At 34.0% G+C, this 19,460-nt stretch overlaps 1 protein-coding gene across 1 annotated transcript in view; it reads right to left on the bottom strand.

The window, feature by feature from the left end:
* MS3_00011109 (uncharacterized protein) overlaps window positions 1-8,083 on the bottom strand; it is a 37,793-nt gene extending 29,710 nt beyond the window's left edge. The window contains exon 1 of the mRNA XM_012939199.3: window positions 7,290-8,083. Coding sequence (XP_012794653.3) covers window positions 7,290-7,941 — 652 coding nt within the window. The 5' untranslated portion in view covers window positions 7,942-8,083. The remainder of the gene's footprint in view (window positions 1-7,289) is intronic.
* Window positions 8,084-19,460: the final 11,377 nt, after the last annotated feature.

Here is a 19,460-nt window from a genome sequence, read left to right as displayed (position 1 = left end):
GCAAAATAAAAGTGATAACTAGTTTGAGTATAAAGAAATTAATATAAATATTTATCAAATTTTATTAAAATAATTACATAATAATTGAATATATATACATGCACACACACACACACAAACACACATACGTAACACTGTGTGCGTGCGTGTGTGTATGGTTGAGTGGGTGGGTGGGTGGATTGGTTTGGTGGGTAGCAACATAATTTCTTACCTGTAATATTTTCAATAATGAAATAGTTAATGAACTAAATAGAATGATTTTTGTTGTTGTTGTTGTTATAATAACAATGAATAAATTCTTAATTAAATTAAACCTTATTACTTGAAATATGAATCTGTTGTTGTTGTTGTTGTTGTTATGCAAATAGTTTGTTCTCTTTTGTTTTAATAAATATTTAGAAGGAATAACAATATCAATATTGATGATAGTTGATTTATTTTATTTAAAGAGTAAACAATTGTGTGAACATTCTTTAAGTTGTTGTTGTTGTTTTTTTTTTCACTGTTCAATCAGATAGTAAATCACTGAAGACAATGGTGGATGTGTTGTTCAATTTCATGGATTAATGGAAGTTAAATATTGTTACTATTGGATGCCGACTAGTTAAGTGGTCTAGTGATTAAGCGTTCGAGTGAACAAATGATAAATTATGGGTTGAAATCTCGCGAAGCGAGATCGTGGATGTGCACTTTTGAGGAGTCCCACATTAGGACGAAACGGTCATCTATTGCTTCCACGTGATTCATGGTGATCTAGCTTCAAATGATTCATGAATTTAACTATTAAAAGATTTTATCATTATTATTATGGTTAACATTCAATGGGTGGGTGGGGGTGCGAGGACGGGCATTACAGATAATAAATGTGTAAGCGTAGAAAGTGTTATTGATCGTAAAATTAAGTATAAAGCTGCTGAGATAATATATATTTCATTCATCGGTGTACATGTAAAGACAACTCTGACTGGAGCCCTTCTTGGACTACTGCCAGTCTCATGGGATTAGTGACCCCATCCCGTAGGAACCTAACTCGTTGAAGAAAACACTAACATGTAAAGACACATGTAAAAACGAAACGTTGTAGTTTAGAAGATCCCGAGTAAATATGTTAATTTAAAATAGATTAGGTAAACTTGGTTAAGAAAGAAATTTGTTTTTCTTTGTATAGACTAGAATGAGAATAATTTAGCTGATATTCATGACAATGTTAACTAGGTGATCATGAAAGCTGATTAATAACAGTGTCTAACTGTAAGAGATTTTGATTAGATAATAAATCTAGTGTTGAGAATGCCTTAGTAAATATCTATATTTAATATCAGAAGGGGATTATTGTGGATATTATAGTAATTTTAATAGTTGGCGTAGTGAACAAGAACACGAGTGAGGGCAATCGAATGTACTCGACACGGAATTACAGAGCATCTCACTAAAATCTGAGAACCATACAGTAAATACTTCATTTACAAAATATCAATCCATAGTTTCAAATTTGACTGCTCCTTTTGCAAATATCAGTCAGTTGTCTCTGATTTCATTGTTTATGCATTTTTATACCAATTACGTTCCGTTCCCGTTCTTTCCTTCTCAATCTTCTACTGAAATATCACCGTTATATACTAATTAATCCTCATAAAGATATTTGTTGAACTGTATGAATGATTTGAAAGGATAATTCCTAATGGAGCACAATGATTAATATTGACAAAGTATTCATAACTTCAGAACTCCGTCTGGAGTCCCTCTGGGGCTACTACCGGTCTCAAGCCCAGATAAAGAAGGAGAGTTGAGCATGGGGTCAACGACCCCACTCCTTAGAAAACTAACTCGCTAAAAAAATGCTAAGTGAAATGAAATGAATTTATAACTTCAGCTGTTGATTTGCTTGGATTCTCCTTTTATCTTCTTAGCAAGATATTGTCTGGAGAATGTACTCGTTCTATGAGGTAACATATTCTATTTAATATCAATCCTCTTATTCATATCAATTTATTATAAGAGCTACCTAACTAATCGTCGAAGTAATTGGTTTTTAGATAGATTTCCAAAATTCTAAAATTCATCACCAAAGTACGATAACTAAGTTAGATTACGATTTGAATGAGTAATCGATCTCAATAACTCAGTAGATAAATGGTATTTTGCTAATTATATAATCTAAAAGCTACCGCTGATCCGATCCAATATAAGATAGCAAATAGGCAAGTGTAATAAACGTTAAGATAAGATGAGATAGTTGTCGAACCCTTCTATTGTTCAGTTGACATCATTTAGTGATAAGAGCTATTTACAAAAGAGTAACACGTATAACTTAGTAAATACATAACTTGCATTTAGAGACCACACAAGTATGATGTAATCATGGATAGATACGTTAAACTGAAAATACTTAGCATGTTTAGTGAAGATTAACTAATGACAAAAACATGGTAACTCTATAATCACTGACAAGTTCAAGAACTTAAGTTTAAAATATACATTCTTTGTGAATAGTATAAAGTATAGTATATAGTATATATATAGTATAAGTATATATAGTATAGTATAGTATATAAATAGTATACATGTTTGATTATTCAAACGGATATAGGCTAAATAGAGTTTGAGTCTATAAGTTAATATAAGACCCCAACAAAATCAAACCAACAGGAGATACAACCAAAATAAAGAAGTAAACAATGACAAGTTCATGGTTAACAATAACCAATCAAAAATCGAGGTCTATAGGACAAGTTGTAAGCTATATGTGAAGAAATTCGACTACTTCACTTCTACCTGATGTATGTTCTGATGATGTCATTCAGAAGAACGACAACATTCAAGAGTAATAGTAATGATGATAATACCTATTTATACCGGGAAACAGATTTGTACTAAGTCATATTATAAAGCGTACTAAAAGTGTATACTAATAAATATTATGAAATGGGATATAGTGATTAGAACAGGAGAAGTTTAAGAATAGAAGGACAAGAAGTCCGGGAATGGAATTGTTGATTAGTTCGACATACTATCAGTCAGTCAGCAACAACGTAGGACCAGTCATATATGTGCATCAGTCAAGTTGCCATACCTCATTAGCACAAAAGATGAACACCAAATTCATAGAAGTACTTAATTCAATGGTGGTAATATGTAAGAGAAAGATTGTGTATAAGGATATAGTACAGGAAGAAAGGATTAATTCGTAGAAAGAAAGATATAAAACACTTTTGATCTCATGGCTTGAGGGAGGATAAAGAGTGTATACACCGACGTCATTGTGATCGATTTTGAGCCATGTGACCCAGAGTCTCCAACCATTACTTATGATAGTCACGCGAACCTCAACCAGATAGTCTGCATCTACCAACATGGCTAAGACTAGAAATTAGTGACTTCAAGGATTGATGCCACGTTTTTAGTTAGTTGGACATACTGTTGACTACTAATTGTATTCTAATCAACAGGTGCATACTTTCTAGTTGTGATTTACATCAAGTTTAAAATCTTTGATTTAAGATGTTAAATAATATACCACAAAATTTCGGCCAGTATTACAGGCACATATACCCTTGTCTATCTTTTTGTATATATTCAACATTTATATCATTTCATACAAGCACTAATACAATTACATTCACTTGATATTGTTTTATGTGAATCATCTCACTGATGTTTCGTGCTGCAATTGATCAGTCTCTTGTTGGCATATTGTGTGTATTGCCTCAATGTTACCAATAAGACACTGATCAATTACAATCTTAAACATCAATGGAATGAGTCAATTAGAATAACACCAAGTGAATTTCAACTTCACCCTTTTTACACAATCAAGTGTCTATCAGGATTTAGTAGCTAAGTGGATAACGCGATGGCGTATGAAGCCAAATAGCATTGGGTTCAACTCCCAGATTGAACAGCAACTCTTAGATGCAAATACATACAGCCGACGCGTCCTAAATAGGACGAAAAATACGTCCTGGATTCCATTACTAATCACTATTCATGTTTGTTACTATTATTCAAGCTTCGTTATTCATCACATTGTTAGTTTCCTGATGTAAATTGTAACGACGATCATATATTAGTATATTTCTATTAGGATCTACTGACTGATCATTGAACATCGAATTAAGGTATACTTTATTCTTATTCAAATTAAACGAAGATAACATCTTAATGACCATAGAAATAAATCACTTTAATTCTAACAATTATTATAAATATTTACATATAACCACAACATTTACACATTCTAGGTCAAACTGCTCTCTCTCTCTCTCACACACACACACACTCTCTCTCTCTCTTATAATTATAATTACTGAGTTATCAAAGATTAAAATATTCAATCTTAAGTCTTAGTGATTATTCGGTTATGGTATCACGTATAACTGTGACCAAGGCTCACTGTTATTATTATTATTATTATTGGTGATGATGATAATGATAATGAGTCACCATATGATGCAGGTAGTATTGAAAGTTCAAAAAAAAGGTATTAAAGAATAAATATTTATCAATATAGAGTTGTAGTGATTGGTAAAGTTTTCAATTAAGATCATGAAATCGATGAATGTTAGACAATCATGTTTCGTTCTAGTATTGAACTACTTCAACAATGTACATTCATGATTCTGTACTGAAGAACTTTGATTTAGATGCGAGAATGTTTAACCTCTAAACTACTGAATTGATGTTAATAATGTCTAGATTCAATTGATTCATGATTTTATACAATCATTCATCTATACCTGTCTCTATCGAATATGGATTAACTTCATTGGTTATGAATTTTCATTAGAATTTTGAGAATTATCTCTCATAAAACCAATCACTCATGAGTATATACTGACGAGTCTCAAATTAGGACGAAACGGTCATTCAGTGATTGCAGGTTTTCAATGGTAGCCTAATACTCATCGATGTTTTTTTTGTTAAATTAGTTAGACCTGAAATGTTCATAACTAAAAAGTGTATTCGTTAAATGATATTAATAAGTATCATTAACTTCTTTTAAATTCATAGGCTCCTTTATTATCCTATAATCATACATATCGTGGATACGCACTGTTGAGGAGTCCCACATTAAGACAAAACAGCCATCCAGTGTTTCCAGGTTTCCAACGGTGATTTAACATCAATCGGTTCATGATCTCAATCAACAAATTATTAATCTCCACAATCCCTATACTGATATCTACATATATCAACACTGATTATTGATTTCAGTCAGTATCTGTGGATCAGGTAGTTTATTTTTTATACAATTTTCGAATAAGTCATAATTCATTTTATACATCTAGATCATTCTGTGATGGTTAATGTTTATTTGAACTGATCTGTAATTATAATGGATAGGATTGAAATAAGGTTTCAGAGTCTATAGAGAAATACACAATAGTTTACTTGGACTTGTTCAAATACCAAATAAAACCTAATCGGAATTGTAGTTTAATTAATAAAACTAAAGTGATAAACTATAAAATCTACTCTAATCATGACTATATAGATGACAGAATTAGTGGAAGTAATCTTCTTCATGGATCAACATCAATCAAAGAGCTAGTAAAGATTAAATACGTTTAATTTGTTTGTTATCAGATTGTTGAAGGGAAGTCAAAACTAATAATTATATGGTATGGTTTTTTTCCATTGAAAGGTTTGACGAAACTAAATCAGAGTGATTTTGAATAAACACATCAGATTCATTAAGATTATAGCTATATGTATTGTTGATAAAGGTCAATCAATAGAGTTTCCTAATCATTATGTCTAACCGTTTAATATCTCTTGAAGTAAACTACAACATATATTGTAATTCAGTTTTCTTCTATGGAACCATGTAACCAATTAGTTTCGATGAAACATCAGCATGAAAATGAATTTGTAAAACTGAAATCCATTGCACAATCAATCAGCCAGCTACAGAGTAGGATCAGGCACATATGTGCATCAGTCCAAGTTGCCATACTTCATTACCACAACAAGATATAAACACCGAATTCATAGAAGTACTTAATTCAATGGTGGTAATATATATAAAAAAAAGATTGCATATAAGGATATAGTACAGGAAGAAAGGATTAATTCGTAGAAAGAAAGATATGGAGCGATTTTAATCTCATTGTTTAAGGGAAGACAATGAGTGTATACACCTACGTCATTGTGGTCGATTCTGAGCCATGTCACAACACAACATAAACCATAGAATATCAACTGATTATTTATTATTTTAATGAGACAGTTCATGTTTAGCTTCTCCAAAAGATAAAATCCAAGATATGTATCGCAAATATATCACCATCTTAAATCAATGAATGAAATTCATCCGTAGAAAAAAAAACAATCAGGAGCTCTAACAATAACTCTTCACTTATAAGTAAAGTTAATTATGTAGACATTAATTGTCATGGCAACTAGATGAGGGGTGGTGGTGGAGAAGTAATATTTTACACATATATTTCCCTTTATCATTTTGAAAAGAGCAAAAATAAAGATACTAACAAAAATAGCATGAATTCATTTTATTTCGTTGGTTCTCGTCAACTGTTGACAATATGAAAGTATTTAGTCGGAAGTTATATCGAAGACATATTACACAATTGTCATACTAATAGGTTTTCAACATAAATTCTAACTAAACACTTTTATGTTCTAAGCAACTGACAAGAATCAACGAAATAAAATGAATCTTTATTCTTACTCTTTTCAAGAAGAATTAACATTGAAAAAAAGCGTCCAAATGGGACAGATTATATAATACTGTAAAATATACGAGTTATACTTTATTTTATTTTATTATTTTATTTAAACACATAAATATTGGTACAAGATGGCACCAAATATATATATATACGCCACACAAAAGCCATTTTCACTTTATTTGTGTGTGGGCTATGATACTGCCCAAGTGCCCAAACCGAAACAGATGGTTTTCTTAGGGGGCCACACCCCGATCCTTCGACCTGAAGGTCTGATCCACAAGGCAGTGGAGCATCGTAAGAAGATGCAGTTCCATGGTAGCCGGTGACCAACGATTGGTTCATACGCCATTTGTTCCCTCAGGATACTGGAGCCCATGTGCACCATTGGTTTGAAATCTGGTTAAAGCGCCGGACATTCGCTTTTCGTCCTCTCATTTCCGTAAACAACACCCGTGGTGCAAGAAGGTAGTGAGTAGGACTTCCCTGGCAGAGGCTATATACGCGTGGCCGTGTGAGAGCATTTCGAGAGTTATACATATTACTATCATACCACATTATATACATATATCAGTAATACAATTGATCACATAAACAACTAACCATTTAAAGTGATTTTTTGTCCTGGTGCATATTTTATTGCCATAGCAATTAATGCAATATAAGAATATGGTGGTTTCGATGGGAATAAACATGAACTATTATTATTATTATGATTATGATTATTAACTTGTAAATTTCTCATTATACAATTCATATTCCCTTCAATTGATTGTGATTCTATATTCAATACTGAATTATTATTATTATTATTATTATTATGAATAGGTTCATTATTAGTAGTTATATGATAAACATCTTTATTATCATTATAATTATATTCATAATGATTCAATGTACATAGATTAGACCAATCTTGATCATTATTAATAATATTGATATTTATTGAATTATGATTCATTAATTGATCATATATCATTGATAAATTATCATTTGATGTAGATAATTTAATATAATTTAATAAAGTTTTTATAATAATTAATTTATATTGTTCATTGAATATATTCCAATTAGATATAATAAATTGAATAAAATCAATATTATTTTTAGAATAATTTTGTTTTATATAATAATTTATAAGATGATGTAATAATTCTAATGATAATTCATTTGATAATAAATGATTATTATTAACATGTTCGGTTATTGATTTATGATTAATATTGATATTTTTAATAGAATTTTCTTCATTCATAATTGTTTATTGATTATTAATAATGATAATAATCAATAATAATGATAATAATAATGATATTTATGTATATTATAATGTAATCAATGATGTTCCAGTTGACTTTTAATTAGATATATCATTTATATATAATAAAAAATTGTTGATATATATACATGTTCTTTTATATTTAAATCAAATGATATATACCGCGAAAAATTTCTTTTTCATTTTTCATTAGCCAATCAGATTAGAAAAAGAATTATTTATTATGAATTGACCAATAGGATTTTCGTATGTAATAAAAAAATCTGACCAATCAGAATGATAATACATAGAAATAGATATGAGAAATGATCTTGATGATAAACCAATGAGATTAGAGGAGTGTCCTTGTTGTTGTTGTTTTTTATTATGGAGATTGTAGTGATTATGAAGAGTTGAATTCATGGAGTTAAGTAAAAGTGGACTATTATTGGAAAATTTGGAAGTAGTAGATGAATGTTTCATCTTAGTATAGGATTGATGAATAATGTGAATCTATGAGTTTGCTTATATGGTTCGAATCCAGTATGAATGTTTAATCTTTAGATGTATATTGTTGAGAAGTTCTATATTAGGTTGAAAAGGCTATTCAGTGCTTTTCAGGTTTTCCATGATGATCTAGCTTTAATGAATTCATGAATTCAACTACTAGATAAAGAAAGAGATGTGTTTATCTGATTTGTGTATAAGTGTAAGGTTGGTTTATAATATAAATTTTTTTCCTATTAAATAAAAATAAAGAGAATTCAGTGAAGAAACTTCTCTTTTCGACAAAATCATTTACTTAAGCTGTACATTCATAGTTAGTTGTTTGGTAAATATATTTGTTTATAGAAAGATAGAAAAGATTATATCATAAATTGATTCGAGACTCTTATTATCAAATGAGTTTACACAATAATCAAAGGGTAACAGGAGAATATAGAGATGACTGTTGTAATCAACAGGTAAACACAATACCTACAATTAGTCGATTACTGACCAAAAGACCATAAATCTTAATTATCTGATCTTCGGAGAAATCATGATTTAGTGTTGTATCGCCCAGACAAGGGTGCAGGAATTGTCCTTACGGATCATATTAATTATATTCGATATTATCTTATCCTGTTTAATTCTCCAAAAAAACCCATTCAACAGGATGCAATTGAGAAAACGTAACAGATGTTAATTAAAATCCTAAGGAAGATGAATTTATTATTAATTGTCACCTGTATGAACATCTTAAATCATCGGGTTCCGTCATACAAAGACTGCATGGACTCCCAAAAGTTCATAAGAATGTCACTTTACGTCATATATTTAATATAAATAACTTTCCATATCACCTGATTGCTAAATGGTTAGCTGATATTTTACAACCCGTTAAAAATCACATTAATCGATACAACTCTGTTGATTCCTTTGACTTTGTCGACTCAATTAAAAAATATCAATGTAAATGGGGAGGAAATGATCTCATCGGATGTCACTTCTCTCTTTACAAATGTTCCTCTCACAGGAATTGTTTTTTGTGGTTATATTGAAAATAATGACCTTGATATTTGTATCCCAAAACATTATCTAAAAGAGCTACTTCTATAGACAAACAAATGGAGTTGCAATGAGTTCTTCATTGGGTCGCCTCTTGGTTGATTGTTTCATGGGGAATCCGGGTTGTCGTTATCCGTTGAAAGAGGCATGCAGTGCGATGAGTGCAAAGGCTAGTACCACGAAGTTTGCACGAATTTAACGCCTGCAGCTTTCAAAATGTTCAGTAAAAAAGGCTGCGTTTGGCTTTGTCAACAGTGCTGTTCGGATGCAAACAGCTTGTTAACCGAGGCCATCTCACTGCTAGATGCTGCAAAAAAGTGTTTTAGCAAGCGTAGTCGGGACACATCAAACAACACTCGCTCTGTCGACACGCAAATTGATATGAAGCAAACTCAGGTGAGTTCGAAAATAGGTGACTCACACCGATCAAAGAAGGAAAAACAGTCTCCAAAGAGGTCTGTCTTAAACAAAAACTCAAGAAAAGTAGGTTCTTCTGTTCCCCGTCTCCCAGATGGGATCTCACAGGAAACGCCTAGAAGCCTCAATCGCAAGGCTCGATCGGTTTTTAGCGGAAAACATAACCTGGCCTCCAAGGTCGTCGATAACCCTCAGGAATCCAACAGTAGGTTTAACGCAACTGTTGTTGCTTCTCCTAGCACCGTTGACGAATGAATACAGGTTGTAAGGAAGAAACAACGTAGCGATATAAAAGGGACTCCTGCACCCGTAAAAGTAGTCGAAAAATCGAAAGCTGATCACAGCGACAGGTCAGTTATTTTTCATAGAATCAAGGAGAGTGAGAGCTCTGAAGCAAAAGCTCGTTTTGAGCATGATATTGTGCTGATTAAACAGCTACTTAATCAACTCATGCCTCAACATATCACCGAGGTCACCTTGCTAAAGGTGTATAGACTAGGGAGTCTAGCGAACTTGAAACCAAATCAATCCAGACTGCTTAAAGTAGTATTCAAATGTTTGAACGAACGCGACTTAATTTTACAGAATGGACACAAATTAAAGGGTTCAGGAGTTCTTATCCGTAAGGACTTACCATTGGCAGACCGTGTTAGAAGACGGGAAGCCGAAAAAGAACTACAACTTAGGTTAGACGCTGACGAAAAGGACCTGAAAATTGTAAATTTTCGGGTTGTAAGGCTTCGACAGAGAATGATGCGGAAGCCAATCTGGGTGAAGCACGAAGCCACTTAAATAGGCTTCGGATATGTTACACTAATGCCCGAAGCTTACTTAATAAGCGATCGGAACTAGTTGTACAGATTGACTCTACGAAGCCAGACATAATCGCAGTTACAGAAACCTGGATGACACAGGCTATAGATAGTTTGGAACTTGATTTCGAGGATTTTACGTTAGTAAGGGCCGACAGAATACAAAAGCGTAAAGGAGGGGGAGTAGCTCTATTCATTAGGAATGCCATTCCATTTGCCATTATCGACAGTGTATCGCATGAGAGTGGGATGATGTCAAGATATGGAGAACGATACGATGTGAGGGTGATAGCTTAGAACTCCAAAATGACTTGAAGAAATTCTCTGAATGGTTTCAAACCTGGCAGTTGCCGATAAATACTTCCAAGTGTGTTGTGATGCATATCGGTCATCAAGGTACAGGTACATACACGATGAATAACACTGAGCTACCTGTCGTCCAGACATATAATGACTTAGGGGTTATCGTTAGCCAAGACCTTAAGACTACTACACACTGCCGTGCAATAGCCGCCAAAGGTTTTAGAACGTTATGGTCAATACGTAGGGCTTTTAGTCATGTCGACGCTAAGACGTTTTTGACTTTGTATACAGTGTTCGTAGGTCCTAAATTTGAGTACTGCATACAAGCGGCCAGCCCCTGCTTAAAAAAAGGCAGTGAGCTTCTGGAAAAGGTTCAGAGAACGGCAACTAAGCTGATTCCCGGAATAGCGAAGCTTCCGTATGAAGCTCGACTGGCCAAGCTGAGCCTTTCCCGCTGTCATATCTCAGAACTAGAGGCGACTTGATTACAGTTTTCAAATTGCTTAGTGCCAAATCTGCACCTGATATGCCCTCATTTTTCTTGTCTTCCAAAACAGATAATTTACGAGGACACTCCAAAAAAGTTCACAAGTCAAGAACAAATTACTTGTCAGCTGACTATCAACTTTTCCATCGAATCATCAACGAGTGGAATTCATTACCTCAGCACGTGGTTGAGGCTCCATCCGTCGACTCCTTCAAAAGAAAGTTGGATCAATTGAGAGATCACCATTACCAGGACTAACACAGGCCATCAAGTCTCCTGTCCTTCCCAAACAGAAACTGAATTTAGAATATACGGTACCTCGACCAATAATTGAAAGATTTCATTTACATAAGAGATACATGGATGACACTCATTATTTTTTAAGATATAGGCCTCAGTGAAATTTTGAATAGTTTCAGTAATTTTCACTGCTCAATTCAGTTAGCGTTGGAGGCAGAGGCAAACGAGGGATTTCATTTTCTTGATTTCCGATTGAAAAGAAGGTCAGATGGCTTTTTACAGAGATCAATACATAGAAAACCGACCTGGAATGGTCAGTACATGAATTTCCACAGCTGGGTTCCATTGAATAGGAAGTGGAACTTGATTCACTCTCTATCCTCTAGGATCAAGCGAATCTGTTCCACTGACACAACAGATTTCGAATATTTCGAATTCAACAGACTCTCATTACGAACGGTTGTCCACCTAGATTCGTCGATAGCAGCTTAACACCTAAACTTCATTTTGAAAAAGCGTCGACAGTACAGAAGAAAACTTTGTTTATGAATATGGAATCTAAAGAAGACACTGCTTCTGGAATCTTATATTGACGGATTTCAAAATCGTTGAATAAAAGGTTCTACTCAGCTAAACTCTGAATCGTTTTCTCAAGCTGGCCAAATATTCACGGATGTGTTGAGGGTAAACTTCAGCTTTGGGCCACATCAATGTACATCTATAAATCTACTTGCTCCTGTGAGGCATGTTACATAGGCCGCACAAAGTGGTGACTTTCCAAACACATCTCAGAGTACTACGTGGCATGGCTTTTAAAAGGAGAATACAAAACAATCACTAGTTCAATACAGGAGCATTTAATAAAGTGCGGACATATCACTCCAGAGGATTCCTCTTTTAAAACAATCTACAGAGTCAAAGGAATTGGATCAAAGGGGTGTCGAATCAATATTTCATGCAAGTCTGAGGCATTGACAATCCACGAACTCAAGCTCGAACTTTGCAAGCAGAAACAATACTTCCAACTTTTCATCATTCCTTGGTTCTAATTCCCTTCATGGGTTTGTTTCTGGGTATTTTTTTCTTCCTTTCGACATTTTTATTTGATTATTATTGAATTTTTTCAAATTATTATTCTGCATTAGCTGGTTAAGTCACCCTGAGCAAGTTTTAGAGAATCTTACAAATTAAGTAACTACATGTATCATCGAACCTGTCATATCGCCTGGACAGATAAAAATGCTTCAAGGATATGTAGAGAGCACATAAACTGATACTCATCTCATAGATTTTAGACAGTTTGCATCAGCACAATTTCCACTTACTGGTACACAGATTGGATTGTACTATCCTATAATAGAGACAATTATGTTTAACCACGAAAGGTCGTAAGTACAATAGTCAAATTAGGTCATTCGATAGCTAAGACTACTATTGAATAAATGGCATTGAGGTTCGCCAAGGGGGGAGAAGTGATTGAAGATATTTCTGTTGTACGCATAGCTCCAGTTTCTTAATCCGGAAGGTTACTGCTTCAGCCGTATGTAGGAATTTTAGTTTTTTTAAATGTACAATGGTATTGATATCAAAAACGAACTGAAAAATTATCAAACTGTAAACCGCAAATACCCGGGTCTTCAGTATTTATTTACGCGGCCGTGAAACACAAGCGAAAGTTTCCTTCCGGACAAGTAACTCGAGACAAATTTACAGCAAATGCAGTTAAGTAAAAAAGTCGAACTAAGCAAAGTTTCATCCAATTGACTGGACAATGGAGTTTAATGATGAGAAGTGGGAGAAATAGGATCCTATATGATAGGTTTAAGAGAAAAATGAGACCATACACAGACACGTTAATTCAAAACAATTCCATTCGTTACGAACATAAGTTATAAATTGATAAACGTGGTTTAAACTACTAACTATTTGTAAGTAGTTTAGTATAGCACAATAAGAGTCAAGAATTCTACAGTGAACACTAATACGTCTAGAGATAAATATCATTATCAGAAGGAGTTTTGTGGAGATTTTAGTAATTTCAATAGTTGGGATCATAAGTCACTTGAAGCCAGACCACCATGGGAAACCTGGAAACAGTGGATGGTCTTTTCGTCCTATTGTAGGACTCCTCAGCCGTGCGCAGTGACCAGTGGAGTTCAAACGGATCAGCTGTGCGATAGTAACTCACTGATGGCAGTGGTGGATGTGTCGCTCAATTTCGTAGACTAGTTGAATTTAGACATTAACACCGGTGGATACCAGTTGGCTCAGTTGTCTAGTGATTAAGCGCTTGAGTGCGAAATTGATACGTCCTGTGTTCGAATCTCGCCAGGCGGTGTCGTGGATGCGCACTACTGAGGGGTCCCATAATAGGACGGAACGGCCGTCCATTGCTTCCATGTTTTTCATAGTGGTCTAGTTTCAATTGACACATGATCTCAACTATTGAAATAAATATTATTATTAAAGTTTTTCAATGCAATGACTAACTTATTTCCTCCACTGGATGTTTAAATCATGAACTGGTTATCTAAGTGAATAATCACAGTTTATTATTGCCACCAAAAGCTTGTTTGGATTATTTTCCAATAGAACATAAGCCGCTTCTGGTGGGTCTATTATACAGTGTTTATTTACAACCAGTTAAGATCAAGTTCATGTATCAATATTTTAATTTGATCGACAAGAGAAAAGTCAATTTTCGATCGTATTTATGTTGTTCGTTAACTGGATTTGTTCAATTAAACGACTATCTCTATGAGGGTCTAAGAGCATTGTCCTGCATATTTCCAGACAAAAAGAACTAGTGTGGTCATGAGAAGTGAAATCATTCAACATGAGTCATCCAGTCAAGATAGATTCAATTCTAAAGACCAGTTTACAAGGTAAATAAAAGTCTACAGAAGATAGCGAACTTTTATCTTCAACGCGTCATTAAAGCTCTCACTATGCACTTAGAAAAGTTGGAACTATCCATACAAGAGTAATTCATTAACTTTATAAACCTACTGCGATCTTAACCTAATTGGAGTTTTATATTCAATCAATTTATCGATAATTTCATTAACAGCAATTATCTAACTTCTTTGATGTTCTCGATGAATATTCTACTTTGGCACTCAGGTCAATCAACAGTCAAAAACATAGATCGAAATCAATCCAATCAGATAAAACATGAACAAATATAGAATCAAGAATCAGATCAAAAGAAAATACAATCAAGATAAAATGATAAATAATAACAAGTTTAAGCTTAACAATAGTTGATCAAGATTGAGGTCAACAGAACAAGCAGTCACACATGTGTAGGAATTTGAATACTTCACTTCTAATTGAAAATTTGTGCTGATGGCATTTTTCAATAGAACAATAAAAGTCCCACGACAAAGCCGTTCACTTCAGAAAACAAAGCTCAGGAAAATTTAGGATTTTGGTATATAACAGTTCCATTTAGACATTACTAATTTATCGTTAAACATTGATGACTTCCTTTTTGTTTGATCCCAAACAATGGTTAGATTTATATTCAATGAGTTATCAATCCATGTTTTTCTTACAGTATTCTACAGTCATAAAATTTTATTACACTGGTTCATCTGTGGTGAGACTATAATTTATGGATGACCCTCGAGCAACACTAAAATGACCTTAGGATGTCTACTTACTTATTAGTGTTAAATGAGTGATATATATCAATTTGAGGAATTAGGATTAAGATTTACAGTTGAATGTTAGGGTGTTGATGTTATCATGACGAACTGACATAAGTTATAATGCCAAAATGATATTTAACCAAATGAGTAAATGAATTTCGCGCTAAAATTTGAGACTTGTTATCTTAAATATAATTGGTTTATCCATCAATTATAGTCTTGCTGCCCCATTTTATTAGAACAGTGAAATTCCATGCAGAACGTAACAGTTTACATATTATCTCAAAGCCATGAGGTATGCCACTAGAATCACTGTCCGAATATTTCTGCCAGTCCATAAATATATGTGAGTTGTAAACATTATTATTCGAACTTCAGAATAAAACTTCTTACACTTTTATTATTCTCCATTTGATAAATGGGGTAGTTAAGAAAATGCAGAGTGCATCTCACTTTAAAGATTCATTTACATTTGCACTACCATGGTTAGCATACATATGGTTTTTTCATCCTCACGATCTATAGTTCTGACTACTGATCCATACAATGGCTTTTCATTCTTCTTGATGTATTACATGTGACTTAACATATAATTTGTGCTGTCTTGTATGATGAAATAAGGTTAGGAAAATAATCTTAGTTAGATTTGTTTATACTATAATATCTTGTAGTGGCTAGTAGTACCATGTCAAGCTTACATAGATTATTCTAGTTTCTGGACAGACCAACTTATTTATTCTTCTCAAGTCACATTTTTACCTTGTCAATTATTCGCTTATTAATTCCGACCGGTTTTTTATATGATCGTCTGTGTTAATTGCTCAGACTGTTCATGACGTGTCGTTAGCTTATTTTTGTCTGAATATAAATATTGAGTGACGCTTTACAAAATCGAGTTGTCTTATTCACCATCTCAACTGTGCATCATTTTGCTTCGCTCTCGTGATTGTCTGTTCATATCAATGAGTGTATGAAATATATGTATTCAAACTTCATTCTTGTATTTTACATATTCTATTACGTTTATCCTCTAACGCGAATTAAGTCGATAACATGACAGTTGGTGGCATGTATGTTCTCATATCGATCATCATACGATCTAACTGGAGTCAGATATAGGGCTACTAAAACTTTAAAAGAGTTTAGAAGAAATGGTTCTTATCTCTGATTTTATTTATTTATCCCCTGAACAAACAAATGCTTTTTAATCTTCCCCAAACTTCCTCAGTCTCTTAGCTACCCTCAAGACTTATTCATCACCAGTGATGCAAATGCGTAAATTGTCAGCCCACTAACATCAACAATAGAAAAATACAGACATTCACAGATAGTACTCAACTAGTATTTCTAAAATTAAAATATGTTATCAGAATGGGTTTTGTGGAGAATTTTATAAATTTCACAGGTTGAAATCATGAGTCAGTTGAAGCTAGACCACCATTGAAAACCTGGAAGCACTGGACGGCCGTTTCGTCCTGGTATGGGACTCCTCAGCAGTGCGCATCCACGATCCCGCACCACGCGGGGCTCAAACCCAGGACCTACTGGCTTCGCGCGCGAGCACTTAACCAATGGTGGTCTAGCTTCAACTGACTCATGATTTCAACCTGTGAAATTTCTAAAATTCTCCACAAAACCCATTCTGATAATAATAATCAACTGCTCACTAGTGACTGACTTCAGGAAAAACTCCTGAAGTTCTAGTGAGAAGCCGTTACCAGTGGAGTTCAACCGGTCTGTTGTGAGATAACAACTCACTGAAGACAATGGGGTACGGTGGCGCAACTTCGTGGATTGGTTGAAGTTAGACATTAACACCGTTGGATACCGGCTCACTGGTCTAGTGGCTAAGTGCTAGCGCGCAAAGCCAGTAGGTCCTGGGTTCGAGCCCCGCGTGGTGCGGGGTCGTGGATACGCACTGCTGAGGAGTCCCATACCAGGACGAAACGGCCGTCCAGTGCTTCCAGGTTTTCAATGGTGGTCTAGCTTCAACTGACTCATGATTTCAACCTGTAAAATATGTTAGTTAGTTGTTGAATGACGACCAACTTTATTTTTGTCCAGGCCTTAGCACCTAATTGAATCCTATCGATTAAATTGTAATTTAAACACTAGTCTGAATAATTCAATAACACATGGTCTGTGTTTAATATTAGCTGATTTGAGGCAGTTTAAGTTAAAATAACGCATCATTAATGCATAGAATTGTACTGGTTTTTTTTCTTCTTTAGTTTCAAGTAACAGATTACATAGTCACCTCTTTAATACGTAACCCGTGTGATTGTTTGATCGGATATCACAACTTCTAGATTCATTTACTTGCCATTACGTAATCTGTCAATTTCATATCAACATTTGTAAACTTATTTATCAAAGGTTTTCTATCAACACCATAATGATTATCTTCACTTCACTATTTGAATCAAGTTCTTAATTACTCATCATTATTTTTATAAATATCCTTGAGCTCACTCGGTATTGTTTGTCTTGTATCTTCCCATTGAGGTTTAAGACTGCAATTGATCAGTCTGTTATATTGGCATATGTGCATACTGTGAGTATGCCTCGATATTGCCTTGATTCCCAAGATTTTTGTAAGCAATGATGGATAGTGGCTAGCAGTGGAATCCAGGACGCGCGTTTCGTCCTATTTGAGACTCGTCAGCTGGATGTACGTGCACCTCAGAGTTGATGTTCACGCTGGGACTCGAACCCAGCACCATTCGCTTCAAATGCCATCACACATATGCCAATAACAGACTGATCAATTACAGTCTTAAACCTCAATGGGAAGATACAAGCCAAACAATACCAAGTGAATTTAAATTCACCCCATTGCACAAGTAAGTGGCTATCACGACTCAGTAGATGAGTGGATAACGCGATGGCGTTTGGAGCGAACGGTACTGAGTTCGAGTCCCAGGGTGAACATCAACTCAGATGCAGGTACACCCAGCTGACGAGTCCCAAGTAGGACGAAACGCGCGTCCTGGACTCCACTGCTAGCCACTAATATCTTTGTCTTTAATATTATTATTGGATTGAGATTGTTCTCAATGTCAGTTATAAAGTAAAAATAATATTAGTATAAAATAATGATGGAAAGTTAACTGAAATGAAATCATATCAGGAAACGTTTATGGACCACAACAGGTTCAGGTGTATTTTTTAACAAGTAAATTTACATAAAGGAGAAATAGAATGTACGTCCTGTTGTCAGATGAAATTGTAATGAAATCAAACTAAGCTTCTATTACAGATGAACTGATTTGTTTTACAAATTCTTTCTGTATAATTAACAACCTTAGTATTTATTACGCAACAATCTGCAGTTATTAGTTCTATGTATAGGCAAGTCAGGATAATCGTATACAAGTGAAACATTGTCGATATTTTCTTGCTAATATATAATGTTATTTACCAGTGTTGGTTCCCTAGATTATATCTAAATTAAAGTAGTATGAATTTATTTGTATTAACGTCTCAGAATCAGTGTTGAAATAGTACAGATCGACGGGATAACGATGATGATCAATCAGGACATTACACCTAAAAAGCTAGTTGCTTAATAAGTAGATGGTATATTAATGTTAATTAGCTGGAAAAAGCTTTGACGATAGCAGTAAGAACTGTGTAACCGGATTTAATTCGATATGTAAGGCTTGGAATCACACAGAGAAAAAGCTAGAGATGATGCATATTTTCTTAAGCAACAATGAAACAACACTCAAATTTATGATTTACTAGTCAGATACCTAAATCTCTAAATTAAAGTTATATCGGATAATTAAGTTATATATAGCAGGATTCACATATTAGCCGTACCAGTCTATAAACGTTCAGTTAGACTGAATGCGAAGAATTTGAAACTGCAGCTTTAGAATCGATATTGTACATAATAGGATCATATCCAACGGCTTGTAAATCTACTCGTTACCCCATGATGTCTTGAGATTTACTAATGGTAATCTGGCAATTGTTATTCATATTGTCAATTGTTCTAAAAATGATGACATCATTTAACAAACCAGTCAGTCAGTAACAACGTAGAAC

Source organism: Schistosoma haematobium, chromosome 5, assembly GCF_000699445.3.
Source record: "Schistosoma haematobium chromosome 5, whole genome shotgun sequence".
Taxonomy (NCBI): Eukaryota; Metazoa; Platyhelminthes; class Trematoda; order Strigeidida; family Schistosomatidae; genus Schistosoma; species Schistosoma haematobium.
This window is presented reverse-complemented; position numbering and strand designations above follow the sequence as displayed.